The sequence below is a fragment of the Hirundo rustica genome, chromosome 8 (genome assembly GCF_015227805.2).
Source record: "Hirundo rustica isolate bHirRus1 chromosome 8, bHirRus1.pri.v3, whole genome shotgun sequence".
In the NCBI taxonomy this organism is placed as follows: Eukaryota; Metazoa; Chordata; class Aves; order Passeriformes; family Hirundinidae; genus Hirundo; species Hirundo rustica.
The window spans coordinates 15,913,286-15,928,170 of record NC_053457.1 but is presented as its reverse complement, the minus strand read 5'-3'; the positions used below and the strand labels follow the sequence as shown (position 1 = coordinate 15,928,170).

The 14,885-nt window shown below is 42.5% G+C and overlaps 2 protein-coding genes across 3 annotated transcripts in view; one reads left to right on the top strand and one right to left on the bottom strand.

The window, feature by feature from the left end:
- Positions 1 to 1,952: 1,952 nt before the first annotated feature.
- On the top strand, positions 1,953 to 12,942 carry ANXA7 (annexin A7). Its single transcript, XM_040071857.1, has 13 exons — positions 1,953 to 2,046; positions 3,469 to 3,526; positions 4,298 to 4,499; positions 4,811 to 4,912; positions 5,993 to 6,033; positions 6,298 to 6,400; positions 6,683 to 6,777; positions 7,459 to 7,572; positions 8,835 to 9,005; positions 10,402 to 10,572; positions 10,681 to 10,756; positions 11,943 to 12,055; positions 12,583 to 12,942. The coding sequence occupies exons 2-13, from the start codon at positions 3,470 to 3,472 to the stop codon at positions 12,703 to 12,705; spliced, it is 1,368 nt and encodes a 455-aa protein (XP_039927791.1). The 5' UTR covers positions 1,953 to 2,046; position 3,469; the 3' UTR covers positions 12,706 to 12,942.
- The window catches only part of PPP3CB (protein phosphatase 3 catalytic subunit beta), a 46,449-nt gene continuing 41,264 nt past the window's right edge, over positions 9,701 to 14,885 (bottom strand). For both annotated transcript variants that reach the window (XR_005702018.2, XM_040071855.2), the window contains one exon: positions 9,701 to 10,054. The gene's annotated coding sequence lies outside the window, so the exon portion shown is untranslated. The remainder of the gene's footprint in view (positions 10,055 to 14,885) is intronic.

Here is a 14,885-nt window from a genome sequence, read left to right as displayed (position 1 = left end):
CTTACAACAAACTTGGGGAAAGTTTTTGTTTTTATTTTAACTATATTGGCTGGAGTAGAACACCCAAAATCATACTTTGTATTACTTAAGTGGGAAATAATGTTCCAACCAGGACACATAGAAGAGAGAAGAAGCAATGCTTTAGCCACCTACATCAACAATAAATTCATCTGGAAAAAAAGTTTTGTTTCAGCTCTTTTGACAGCACTCAGCACAACTGCATGGTTGAGCCAAGTCAGTCCAGATCAGAATTCTGTCCAGTACAATGGCTTAGGATCAGATGCAAGAATATTACAAAAGAGAAGAACAAAAGTTTGTCTCTCCACTAAACTTGAATTTTCTAATAGCAAGAAGCTGCCTTGACTCTGCATGGGGAGAACCTTTTCTAAATGTGTGGGGTTTAGGCATAGTAACAAGCCAAGGGATTTCCCTAAATAAAGAGAGTGAAATTAAATGACCAAAATAGTTCTACATTGCATGCTTTAAAAAAGTAATTTCAAATATTCTTGTTGATACATAAACATTCAATGCACTTAACAAATTCTTCAGACATGTGTAATTTTGTTTAAAAAATTCTCTTCTTCCTTTTACACTCGCTTTTAAAACAAATTGTTCTTTTCTTGAGTAGCTCAAATCAAAACAGTCCACTAAATGAAAAAGGTAAAGAATTGTGTATTTTATAAATGTACTTGGTTGCCATGGAAACAAGGATTAAAATATATATCTGTTCTGAAAGGAATGTGCTTAACAGGTGAAATGAAGTAGACATGCACTTGGAGTGTCAGCTGAAGAACATTGTGAGGATTAAATTCTTAAAGCCACTCCTGAGGTGTTCTGGGCAAACAAGAGAGAACAAGCCCTATCTTCCTGGATAGGTAATGTATTAAATTCATGTGGCTTTAGGAGCTCTTCATTTGAAGCAAGCAAGCAAGGTGGGTAAATTATTACCCACCTACTTTCTGCTGCCTGCACTTCACGCTGTTTTACAGACAAATAGAACAGAAATTAAATATCAGGTTGTTATTTCATCTAGAGCTGAAGTGCTGCACCAGGTCACAGGAAAGAACCAAAGCTGTTTGCAATGGAATGGTCTCTAAACTGCTAACATATTTGTTATAAACAAAACAGGGGATATTTTGAATAACCTCGAGTAGCTGGTGAATATCATAGGTGAATCCTTCATAAATTATATCTTGTTTTTCAGAATGTCTTATGAATAATTAACCACCAGGTAAAGAAATGACAATGTGTGTGTAATGTCTATTCAAAGTAGCATATGAATAAACATTACAACACACAGAAACAAAACAGTAAGTACACTCCCCATAATTATATACAAATAACTATAATTAAGAGTTTTTTCGAGAGAAATGTATATAAGTAGTCAGTCAATCTTACCTCTTGGGCCTTATATACTGGTCTTCAGTACCTACAGGAAAAGGAGCAGCTCCTCCAGCTCCATGCACTTAGGTCTTTTATATTCTTTACCCGTTCCACGTAGTTCTGGTAGCCTGAGTGACTTGATGGACTCCCTGACAGCTACTGAACGATGATCTTGATCTAAAGCCTCATGTGTTACTGGATTACAGGCTTAGAACTACACATTAGGGCTGAACTCCATTGCAGTGGTGCTATAGGGAAACCGCACGGTGAACTTTTCTCTCCCTTTCCTAGCGGGTGGCAAAGGACTCCCGTGGAATAGCATCTTCCTGTGCGAACGCTTCCCCTGACACAGCTCCCCTGGAGAGCGGCTCCCTGTTTGTGGCACTTGCGCCTGTGAGCTTACCTCTCGTCCGTCCCGAGGGACAACCGGGCACCTCACGGCTTTCCGTCATCGCCGACCCCGCGCAGACAGCGAAGGGTTCTGCGTGGCAGGGCCGTCACCGCCGGCACGGGGCGCGGCGCCCCTGCCCGCGGGGAGCGCGGCCCGTGGGCCGGGCGGGGCGGGCTCGGTGCCGGGGGCGGGGCGGGCATCGCCGGCCGCACGGGCTCCATTTTGCGGTGCGGCTGCGGAGAGAGGCCGGAGGCTCCGCGAGTTCCCCTCAGGTGAGGCGGCTGAGGGGGGAGGGAGGAGCCGACCTGCCCCGACTCGCGTGCCGCTCGCCCCAGCCCGGCCCCGCTCGCACATCGCCCGGGGGCTCGGCACCGGCCCCGGGCTGCGGCCGAACCGGCCGGAGCCCCGGCCGCCCCCGGCTCGGCGCTCGGCAGGTGTCCGGCCGAGGGAGGTGCCGCCCGCCCCAGGGAGCCGCACCCCCGGCGGGGGTTGCCCCGGCGCTGCGGAGCGGGGACGAGGTCAGGTGGCCTCGGGAGAAGTAGGTACCGGGACACCGGGATACTTGCCTCCGCCCGCAGCTCCACCTCGCCGGAGGATTCGCCCGGCCGGCCCGCGGCCGAGGGGGCGAGCGGGAGGAGCCTGGGGTGATGCGTGACTGCCCCGAGCGGAGCGGGGCGGCGGCGGGCGGGGCCCTCCGAGGCGGCGGGGCGGGCGCGGTGCCGGCGGGGCGCGGGGAGGCTCGGGCGGTGCCCCCTCGGGTGCGGTGCGGGGCCGGGCCGGGGCTCCCGGCGGAGCTGCCGCAGCGGGGACCCGTCCCCCTGTTTACCGGCGGAGCTCCCGCCCAACACACGGAGCGCAGCGCGCCCGCTGATGTTTCACCGCCGGCCAGTGCCGCAGCTGACTCACACCGTGCCCATCCGGGGACAGCGGGGGGAAACGACGGTCTGACCTGTTGTTGTTTTGGTTATAAAAGTAGTTACGTCAGAGCCGCTGTTCAACTTGAGGATGCCTGTGCCAAATTTAAAGGCCATTTTTTTCCCCGTCATTAAATGTTTCATAACCTGGCTAATGGTCTCGAATCTCCCTGCCCAAGTGGTTGGAAATATGCAGGATGGGATGATCTCTACCCCTGTTCCCCAAGTCCCTCTGTTAAAAATGTGACTAAAATAAATAGTTACTGTCAGGAATTAGAAATTTGCTCCACAAATGAAGTAGTGCTGAGGGATTACACCTGTTCTTAACGAATTACCATTTTACATGGGATAGCTAAGGTATTGCTCTTCTCCTAGGAACTATCCCTGTGAGCAGAGCAGTGCAGGAAGATGGATACAGGTGCTTGGTACAGTCCAGAAACCTGCATGGTTTCTGTCCTGGCAAAGGGTTCATCTCCCTCCTGCTGGCACCTCAGAGTGCATCCCGTATTTCAGAGCTTTCTGGAGGTTTGAGCCTCTTACCATGCTTAAATGTCCGTCTCACCCTAAATAAGGGTGATAGTTAATTACAAAGTTGAAAATGCTTCCCTTTTGAATTCTCATTGCTATGGTCAGATGTATGAGAGAAAAAGAGGAAAAGTTTTGTGGGTTAATAGCCAATTATTCAAGTGATTTAACATGTAATTAACAAGCAAATACCTGCTACAAACACATATCTAGTGCTTTACAGTGAAAATACCTTTTTTTTTTTTTCTTCGCCAGAATGTCATACCCAGGTTATCCCCCTTCTGATAGCTACCCTGCTTTCCCAGGTTATCCTGTAAGTATGGATCTTGAATGTGTTGCATTTGTATTCTGTCAATGCCCCTTCTTACTGAGCTCCATGTGTCTGTAAATAGTAGCTGTCAGTTCATCTACCCTGTTCTCTAGTGATTATGGTCTATGCTAAAGCAAGTGCACCTCTGCAATACTGTGTCTGGTTGTGGCCTCCCAGTACAACAAAGACATAGACAAAGGGGAGCATGTCCAGGGAAGGCTGCTTGCCTGGAGAAGAGCAGGATAAGCACAGATCTGTTCAGTTTTCTGCTGGGTGAGAAGGAGCAACAGAGACATTGGAGCCAACTCTTGTCAGAGGTTCTCAGTGAAACGGCAGCTATACAGGTTGCAATTGCAATTTGGTTTGAAGAAAACATTTTTTTCTAGAAGAGTAGTCAAAAACTGGAACAGGGGCCCAGAGAGACTATGAATTTGCCATTCCTTGTATGTACTGAAAACTTCACTATCAGGCCTTGCATGAGCTCGCCCAACTCCAAAGCTGGCTCTGCTTTGAGGGTGGATGGGATCACAGGCCATCCAGAGGTGACTTCCACCCTGCAGCACTCCCTGATTCTGTGTCAACACAGGAGATGCATCAGAACACCCAACCAGGAGGACCCCATCCAGGCTTCAGGAATTCTGCTGCTGCTTCAAGCCCTACAGCCGATTGAATAATTCCCATTGTTATTATACATGTGGACATTTTGGCAGCTTGGGAGTTTTTACTGTAATGTGCTGTTAACAGGCATACAGACATCCCCTTTTTGTGTTTCAGCCGACAGGACAGGAGTCTGTCTATCCACCAGCTGGTCAGTACACTTATCCTGCTGTTCCTGGAGGATTCCCAGGAGGAGGGAGCTATCCTGCAGCACCACCGAATGCTGGGGCAGCAGGATATCCTGCCCCGGGGGGCTACCCTGCTTCAGGGGGCTTCCCTGGAGCTCCCCAGGCTGGAGGAATGCCACCTTATCCTGGAGGTAAGATCCTTTGTTAGAGTACCAGTGAGGAGTGATTTCCAGTGTAAGCATTCCCTGTGCTCATTAGCAATAGTAAAGAAAGGCAGCTTTGTTCAGCGAGGGGCTCAGCAGCACACAGGCAGCCAGGCTGCCATCCAGCAGTCAATAGCTGCATGCTGATGGCAGAGCCTTGGTGGTTCTGGGTCACTGCACAGACACGGAGAAACTGGTCTCTTACGTAGCTCTGCTCAATAACCTGGCTCCTGTTGTGTCAAGAAGTACAAAATACTAAGTGTGCTAAAGTCTGGGTTTTTTTCCCCCGGCTCCTCCAGGCCCTGGCTTTCCTGTGCCTCCCACTGGGCCTGGCTTTGGTGGCTATCCACAGCAGCCTCCTGCCCAAAGCTATGCTGGAGGTGGACCTGCACAAATTCCAGGTATGCCATATGTAAGAAATTTCAAGCATCCAAGGTTAAACCAAGAGACTCTGGGATAGGTAGTAACAAATTAGGCCCTTACCTTTGTTACTTGTAGCTGCTGAGGTTTGTATTCTGTGCACCTCCTGCCACCCTTCTTGACCAGGCCACTGAAGGGCTGATGAGAACCAACTCTGTAGGTGCTACATCCAAAAGGGATGGCTGCCCCTGAATAATGGTCACCATGTAGTGGTTTAGGTGCTTATCCTTTTTCAAACTGCAAGTATCTGATGAGAACTGTGAAATCCAGAGTCCACATTCAATGAGTATGTACCAGTTCTGTTAATCTCAACTGCATTTTTCACATCTGTGTGTTCACAGTGATTCCTCACACACTGGAGAAAGAGGAAAGGAGAATGCAAACATTTGCTTAAAAGCAGTGCAGTGTTTGTAATGCTTTGAGAGCTCAGTTACTATAGAGATGATTTTTGTCCTGGAATGTTATCAGTCGTATTTTAAAGAAACTCAAAGCAGCAAAACTTTTTTGTTTTATCATTGCTACGTTAACTCTGGTACTAAGTTGCTATTAAAATAATAAGGAATGTGCATACATATTGTGAATAAAACCAAAATTCCAGTACAAAAAAATAGTTTTAGCTTTTGTATTACCAGTGCTTTTGATCTCAAAATGAGATTCCTTCAATCTTTTTGCAGCAATGAATTCTGAATATTTATTGCTTACCTGCTAGGCATTTTAATGTGTCTATAACAGCTTTTAAAGAGAGCACGGAACACATATTCTTCATTTGTTTGGGCTATCTTGGCTTCTGTCAAAAATAGCAAGATTTCATAAAGACAAATCCTTCCTGTTCCCACAGCATCAGTAGCTTTAGTATTTTTAGAATTGCCTTGCGAATGTATGTACCAAAATGCATCTGTGATTGCTTCTTCCTGTTACTCCCAAGGGAAGAAGTGGTAGGTATCATTAGGAAACAGGTTGTCTGCAGTGGTAGGTCTGGCTTTATATTCAGATTAGATGGCATTTCCTAAATAAGAGGAGACCTAATTAATTTCTCCTACCTTGTTCTTTATTTTCACGAGGATTTCCTGGTGGACAAGTACCATCTCCAATGCCTGGTCCGGTATGTGCTGTTTTCTCTTCTATAATTGATCTGATGTGGCTTCTGTAGCTTTAATGTTTTTACAGCTGATTTCCAAAGGTTTAGGTTGCGTTCTGCATCAGGAGTTTCTATCTACCCTCAGAGTAATGTTGTCCTGATTCTGTGTTAGAGGAAGAAATGGAGAACTAATGGACAACTCCTTCTGAAGTACTGATTGCAGAGTTGTGATTTTAATTTGAATTTTTGTTGTGTAGATATTTAGTAACATGTGACTCTTATTTTCAGCCTGCTGCAGTGGTTCAGTATACCCAGGGTACAATTCAAGCTGCTCCAAACTTCGATGCTGGAAGGGATGCAGAAATTCTACGCAAAGCTATGAAGGGTTTTGGTAAGTAAGCAATAGAAGCTTTAGTTCCTATTGCTCTAACTTCTTAATGCCATTTTGTTGTTTTCTTCAGTTTTTGTTTAACTATACTTCCCCTGAGAAGCTTTTCAAAAGTTACGTTTTCAAAATGGCCTGGGCTATTTAGTAGATGAAGTTACACAGAAAATCTGGTGGACTTAAATAGCAGCCTCTTATTTTGTAACTGTGCCCAAATGCAGCAGTACAAAATGCACGGTTTTGGAGAGACCATATTTCATTCTTACAAGATATCCTTCTGTTTCCAAGGAACTGATGAGCAGGCCATCATAAATGTTGTTGCTAACCGCTCCAATGATCAAAGGCAAAAAATCAAGGCAGCTTTCAAGACTATGTATGGCAAGGTACGTTCACTAGTTCTTTAAAATGGAAACAAACCCAAACTTTCAGCTGCTGCTTTAACTGCTTGGTTGCATTTTAATCCTGGGGAACGATTTGGGCATTTTTAAAATGCACTTCTTTTGGTTATATTCCGTATGTATTGGGAGACATCTGGTATTTGACACAGGGTTGTCCTGATGCCTGGCAGAAGGAGGGGTGGGGGAAGGCTGGAGGCTGTGTCTGTCCCTGACCACACAAGAAGCTTCTCTAATGTTTGACAGAAAATAATCAAGCTTAAACTGCCCTTGTATTGCTGTCTGAAACTACTGAGCTTTTTATGTGCACAAACCAGCACAGAAATCTTCTTCTTCGCAAGAAACAAACTGAGAAATGATTGAGGATCAGAGAGTAAATAAAATTAAATAAACTTAATTTAATTTCTTCCCTGTCATTTTGGCAACCTAAAGTGAAATTTTGTAGTTGTGGCATTAGTGAGGAGATAATGGAGAAGAGCTGAGCTGTCAGAGATTTTGGACAGAGGGAAGTTCTTAATAAATAAAATAATGCTTTACAGGAAAAATGGCACAAAGGTAGAAAGGTAGAAATAAGTCATAAAAGTAAGCTCTAGTTTGATCTTTCTTCAGTACATAATCTGTATATGCCTAACACTCTGCAAAGTCCTTTTTGTGTTTATAATTGAACAGGATTTAATTAAAGATCTGAAGTCTGAGTTAAGTGGTAATGTGGAAGAATTGATTCTAGCCCTCTTCATGCCTAGTACCTACTATGATGCCTGGAGTTTACGTCATGCGATGAAGGTATGGTATTGCTGTGAAAAAACAGTTTAAAACTATCTTAAAATGCTCATCTAAGAATACCTGGTCCCAGCATTGTTGAAAAATCTGCTAGTGTCAAACAAATCCTGGGATTGCAGGGCTTAAAGTTCTTTTCTGCTGCATCCCCCAGTTCCAGACAATTTCTGCAGGATTAGCCAGTGCAGGACAGATGTCCATTCAGCAGAGGAGGAAACGCTGCAGGACAGAACCTTGCTCTCTACCACTTGAGCATCATTTTTGCTTGAACCTAGAAAGGGCCAGAGTGCTGTTAAAACCATAACTGCTGTTTAAACTAAAGGTATATGCTTTTCCTTACTAGGAACAAACCTTTGTTACTGAAAGGTGGTTTTGGATTATCCCTTTTTCCCCCAAAAAAGACAATGGAAAAATAATTTCTTAAACGTCAGATAATGCATGTATCTGTTGAAATAAAAAGACAGCATTTAGAGATTAGGTGAGCTAGTTGGTTTAAGATTTTAACTCGGGTAAACTGATGATAAATCCAGTTGACTGGAATGTTTTGCTTGAGCTGCAGCAGCTAACAGGTAGCTGATAGTGGAAATGAGTAACTCAACCCAAGTATTAATGCACACCTTCTGGATAACATGGAGCTTAAATGAAGATCTGCCTTTAATGGGGAATAGCCACTCAACCATTTTCAAAAATTCATAATATAAGATTACCTAGAAGTCTCACATACATCTCCTCTCCTATCTAATTCTTCCCTGAACTGAGATGCTCATGCCAGTAACATCCCCCTGTACAGAGAAATCACAATTAACTTTTATTCTGGGCGGAGGGAAGTACCTATAAAAAGTTCTACATTAGGTAAGCAGCAATATTTGGATAGGGAATGCACTTGGGTACTGACCAAAACAGAATTTACATGTATACCTTTGACTTTAATGATTATCATAAGGCTCTACCTCCCTTTGGTAAGTTTCCAGATTAAGGTTGCCAAAGAAGTTCCTTAACCATTTTCCATTTAACTCTGGCCAGTGTCAATGATGTGGATGTATAGTTTTGGGGTGTTTCTCTGAACTGGTGCAGAATGGCATGTTTGAGGAAGCTTCACTCCATTTTAAGGATACAGCAGACTTGGTGCTTTCACACTGCAGGGATACTGTTCTTACAATGTAGATTGTATTATTTTTTGAAACACCAGATGCCCGCCTTATTTCACAGTTGAAGAAAACAGCATAGGTAATGCTCTGTAGTTATGCCTTTGTTTTCTCTGCCTACAGGGAGCAGGCACGCAGGAGAGCGTGTTGATTGAAATCCTTTGCACAAGGACCAACCAGGAAATTCGCGAAATAGTGAACTGCTATAATTCAGAGTTTGGAAGGGACATTGAACAAGACATCAGATCAGACACTTCAGGACACTTTGAACGATTACTTATATCTATGTGCCAAGTGAGCTTGAATTTTTTATGTTAATAAGATAACACCGTACAGTCTGATGTGTTTAGTCATAATGGCTCAATCAATAGCCTGTGTGTGCTTAGCAAGAAGCAGATTTTTAAGAAATTAGCCCATGGTCATTAATTTATTCCCTAAGATATAACACCTGAGTCCTTCCTCAAGAGATACTTCTTATCTGTAAATCCAGGATAAATTGTGTGACCTAATTTAGCACCTTCAATTAATATGAGAACTTATGTGGAAATATTGTGCAGATGCAACCAAGTGGTTCCCTAAAACAGTGCTCTATGCTGCTGTTAGAGCAAGATGCTTTGTATTTTATGCCTGTGAGAATGCCTGCAAACAAGATAAGAAGTACCACAGGGCAAAACTTCCCTGCCAAGTTACTCCAGAGCATGCCTTCCCTTTACATCACCAGAATTAGGGAGGTGCTGCTGTTGAACTCAGATGACCACTGGAGCTTGTTCATCCCATATCATTTACTAGGGCTCTTTTTGTGTTGCAGAATAGTAACTTGCAATTACACATATTTAGAAAGAAATAATGTAACTAATGCAACTTCCCACATTTCTCTGATCAATTTGCCTATTTCTGTTAGAATTTCTATAACACTTCTCAATCTCATCGGCTTCTACCTTTGTGAGAGTTAAAGGTCAAAACCCACAAGAAAGCAAACCTGGAGAAGCTCATGCTGCTAATTTTTATTTTGATAAATCCAGTAGCTTACAATAACCACATCATTTAAATAGTATATTAACCTCTATAGATAACAACAGTATTGGAGAGAATGTACTCAGCCAGTATGTTTAGCAGTATCCATCCATGCACTGGGCAGCAAAATGCCAAAACAACCACCAAAGCACATAAAATGTCGTATGAGCCCTACTGACACAAGTGTAGTAAGTGCTTTCTGGAGACATTCTTACTTGAAATAAGCAACTTCTAAATAAAGTAGGAGGGAAACCTGAGATATTTCAGGTGTGCATATTCAGTAAGATAATTCATTAGTTCGTTTGGGAAGAGTCTTTGCAACTTGAAGCCTAGAAACAAACAAATCAAGAGAAAGCTTACATTATTAAGTAAAATAGAGAATTAAGTACAGTACTTAATTAGAACTACGAGATGGTTTGTAGGGGTGGAGTTATCTGTGTCAGTGTATCTGCGGTTTAAAGCATGTCCTACAGACAGGGTTCTGAGCCACTTTCATATTTGTTTCCTATAAAGAATATTAAACCAAAGAGAAGTTTTAAAGCAATGTAATGTATTTCAAACTATTTCTGCTTCAAGCATTGAAGATACATGCCTGAGGTCTATGTACCCTGCAAGCAGTTAAAGTACAGCTTTCTCTGTGAAATTTCATTTGAAATCCATTGTCTTTGCATTAAAGGGTAATCGTGATGAGAATCAAACTGTGGATTATCAAAAAGCTCAAGAAGATGCTCAGCGTCTGTACCAAGCGGGTGAAGGAAGGCTTGGGACTGATGAATCTTGCTTTAATATGGTTCTGGCAAGCAGAAGTTTTCCCCAACTGAAAGCAACAGTGGAGGCATACTCCAGGGTAGGAGTTCTTCTCTAATTTCAAATAAGCTTGGTCAATGTATTTTAAGTGAAGGTTCCGGTTGCTACTGCATTTCATCATCCACAAATTAATCTCATTTATTTGTAGATTGCTAATCGTGATTTATTAAGCAGCATTGACCGAGAATTTTCTGGAAATGTGGAACGTGGTTTGAAGACTATTGGTAAGTTATATGTTCTTCCCTCCCCCCTTATCCTTTAGGAGTTAAACCTAAATGTAACCAAAGAAAAATCCAGTTCAGCACTGGCCATATGGCAAATGATCACATAATCAGAGACTCCGCTAGAACAGAAGTAGCTTCAATTATTCAAATGATTCATCTTGCACTTAAAAGAAGAAAATAAGCATCCATCGTGAAGAAGTCACATTCAAATAAGAAAAGGCCGCATAGAAACTACTTGTCACTTCTCTGGGAAGGCAGGCAAGTGCACAGAACCAAGGGTTGGTGCTTGTAGCTGTGCAATTCAGAGTTCTGCAAAAGGGGGTAGCAGTGTCACAGAGCCGTGACTGGGTGTGCAGCTCCTCAGCAGAGACAGCTGAGCCACCCACACACATAACCTCAGAGCCAGCGTGAACCTACTGAAGGCACAGCTCCCTTTCCACCCCCTTCCCCACCACCAGCTACCCCAAAAAGCTCAGCTGTGGCTAAGGACAAGCTTAGCAAAATAGAAGATGTTGTTCTGAATTCACTTCTTCCTAGTGACTTGTTATACTAAAGCAGTTCAACACAATTCAGCACAATTAAATGATAGTGAAAATATTAGTAATATTTTCAGTAATATTTAGTAGTAAATCTGGAGACACCAGTGATATCAGTGCTTACCCAAATGACAGCAATTCTGTAGCCATAAAGGATAAGCAGAAACTTCCCAGAGTATATTCTACTCAAGAATTTATTGGGAAAAAATCAGGTCTGAGAATCAGGTAGAAGAATAATGGCTCAATCTACCCTGTAACTACAGGAGTTACAGAAGTACTAGAGAACCTTCTCTGTTTGTACTTAGTGAGATTCTAGCAAGGGAACATGAGTAAAATACCTTGTGTCCCAATACCAGCTATCCAAAGAGAAGAACTGTTTTTGAATGATGTGTTAGAGAATTAAGACTTGAGAGAGTTTTGAAAAGAACTTCCAGATGCGGTAACTGCTACTAACCATAAGTTTTTGTGTGAAGGAATAACTTACTTGGTCAACTTGAAAATAAGCTTAGCTCTACAAACAGGCTCTGTTATTCACAGCAACTGGATCTTCACTAAGACCAACCTCTAGCTGTCTACAGCAAGAATCCTGCCAAGTATCACTATACAGGATACCTTACTGGAATTAATCCTAATAATATTCTTTATTGCAGTGCAATGTGCTTTAAATCGCCCAGCCTTTTTTGCAGAAAGACTTTATTATTCCATGAAAGGAGCTGGCACAGATGATTCTACCCTCATCAGAATTGTAGTCACTCGCAGTGAGGTAAGACATTTTTCCTGTGTACCAGTCACTCACATGCAGCAGAAAGCCATCTACCCAAACCAGCTTATCACTTAGTCCTCTTTCACAGGTGTAAAATCATGTACTGCAGGAAGCTTTTATGGGGCTCACATTTAGATGCATGCGTTAATTAGTTTTAAAGCCAACTTTCATGTAGTAATTGACTTAACTCTGCCTAGATAGTAGTAACTGCTTCTTTCCCTTTTTAACTGTTGTTGCCTGTCTAAGTAGTCAGTGAGCACCTCAAGGTGAGCAGTTCACCTGTTCAGAGTTAGGAGAGCACAGTCCTAACGAAGTGTGGAACAAGTGCTGCGCTCTGCTTTGGGAGCTGCTCCTCTGTCCCTGGAGGGACCAGCTGCATTGTGCACTGCACAGCGTTAATCACTGCACATCTCACCCTCAGCATGTGTTCTCTAGTTCACAAGGGAGGAGATGGGGCTGACTGCCTAGGATTTAAATCATACACCGTGGTTGAGTTTTCTGCTTCTTTTTTTTTTGTCTTTGCTTAGATTGACCTTGTACAAATTAAACAGATGTTCACGCAGATGTATCAGAAGACATTGGCTACAATGATAGCAAGTGATACAAGCGGTGATTACCGGAAGTTGCTGCTGGCAATTGTTGGGCAATAGAAGAGGATTATCTGGTTTTTTGGTTTGTTTTATTTTTTGTGAAACAAACTGAAGGACATGAAACATGCTTTAAATAGATACTAACTATCCTTGTAAAAGAATAATTCTAAAGGTTGCATAATGAAATATGCCTTCTTGATGATTCAGTAAGCTTTTTGCACTTACAATGCCTTAATTTACAGCACATAATATTCTTTATTGTATAATAAAAGATATATCTTGTCTGTTAGACCCTAAGCCTTAGTCTTTTTGATCCAGACAAAACCACTTCCCCTCTACTGGCTTCCTGCATGCGTCTCTGTGGGAGTCAACTGTTTCAGCCAAATGAATCTCCAGCACTCAGCAAGTTTCTTGAAATCCCTAAACTGCTGAGCTTACTGTGGAAGACAAAGCCTGAGGCTGTGAAGTGAAGCATTTTACACCCCGTCGTCCCCTTTTAATGTGTTTCCATCCTAATGTTGAAAAACATGCAAGTGCTCAGTTTAAGTCACAATGCACCGACAGTTTAGGGGCCATGGCAGAATCTTGACTGTACACCCCTATTAAATTCCTTCAATTAGTGGTTCCATTACCATTATGCTTAAGGCAGCAATGGAAAGGAGAAATTATTTTGGATCTGATTCTGAAGTCTCTCCTTGTAAAGGACTGGATTATACAGCAGCTGACCAAGCAGTGAAAAAGCATTTATTTAATGCTAACCTGTAACCAAAGCAGTTGTGACCTACACAATATAACTGGCTATGTGGATGTTTTCCAAAGGATTTAAAGAGAACAACTTTGAACAGCACATTTGGTTTTTTTAGAAAACTGCAATGAATCTGTTCCCCGCCATAAATTTAAGAGAAGCTTCAAGTCCAGCAGTAATAAGCAGTGTGTTCCTTCAGCAATGCTTTAACAAGTAACAATTGTATTATAGGACACAAAGAGCACACAAAGAACAAAAACCTATTTCTAGTATCTCTCAGGCAAAAATCGCTAGGGCTGGTAGAGCCGGTTCCAAGATGACAAACCTTTCACTCTGCACAGCATGAACACAGAGGTTTATGCACAGCAACAACAGATTATCAAGTGTATCAAACCAAAAATGCTTACATCTTTTACTCCCATCAGTGGTCTGCAACCTAAACCTGATTTTAGATGATAAACTTTTTTTAATATAACGGAGAAATACAGTTTAGCTGAGTCAGATTAATTACTTCAACTCCAAAATAGATGGAAGCTGATTTGGAGAGACTAGAAGACATTCTACTCTGCATTACTTTGGTCATCCATAGGGCAAGTATCCACTGGGATAGATATACGTGTGTGTATATAGGTAACTACCTGTCAATAGCTTTCCAAGCTCGACCAAGATTCTTATAAGCTTTGGTACTCATTTATTTGTTCTTGAGCAAGCTTCCTTACAAGTGAAGTGCCTTAACACTTAATGATTAAAGCATATTAGTGCATATGTATCTTTTCATGTGACCAAAAATCCGTACCACTTCACTTATCATCCAAGTGTGGTTCATACATACTATCACGAGAAAATGAACAGATGAATAGGCTTCTATTCTATGTGAATGTAACACATTTACCTGTTTTATGGCAAAAATATTTTCATTACATGCTAGCAATAAAGAATTGTTAAATGGGTAGCAAGAATTGAATGATTGACAATGAAATTACAGCAAAAAATAGGCAAGGAAGGACTGAACAGATACTGTCTATCCTGCCTCTGAAAGAGCCTTCATTTTCTACCTAACTTATGTAATAATGCTTTCAGATTAAACATTAGAGTTTATGTTATGAGTCTTCCCTCCAAAAGCATTCAGACTCACACCAGAAGAGACCTCCCCTTTCTAAGAAAAATAGCCTCAATCCCAACCTTTTTTGCAGTGAGTGAGGCCAATCTTCATAATTCAAGACATAAGACTAGAGCAATTTTTCCATTTCACAATTGAATTCAATAAGCTTTGAAAGGAAAGCTGTTTCACACTAATTTTGGGAAGTGAAGGTGTTTGTTTGCCATTGAGCTGGATAAAGGTAGGTTGTGAACTCCGCTAATGGCAGCGCATTTCCTGACAGCACAAGGCCCTGCTGGAAAATAACTCCCCAAAACCTGACCCAGCTCAGTCTGTACTTGTGCTTCTCAGCTCCACCAACACACAGCTACACTCCTTGGGGCACTCAGAGACCGC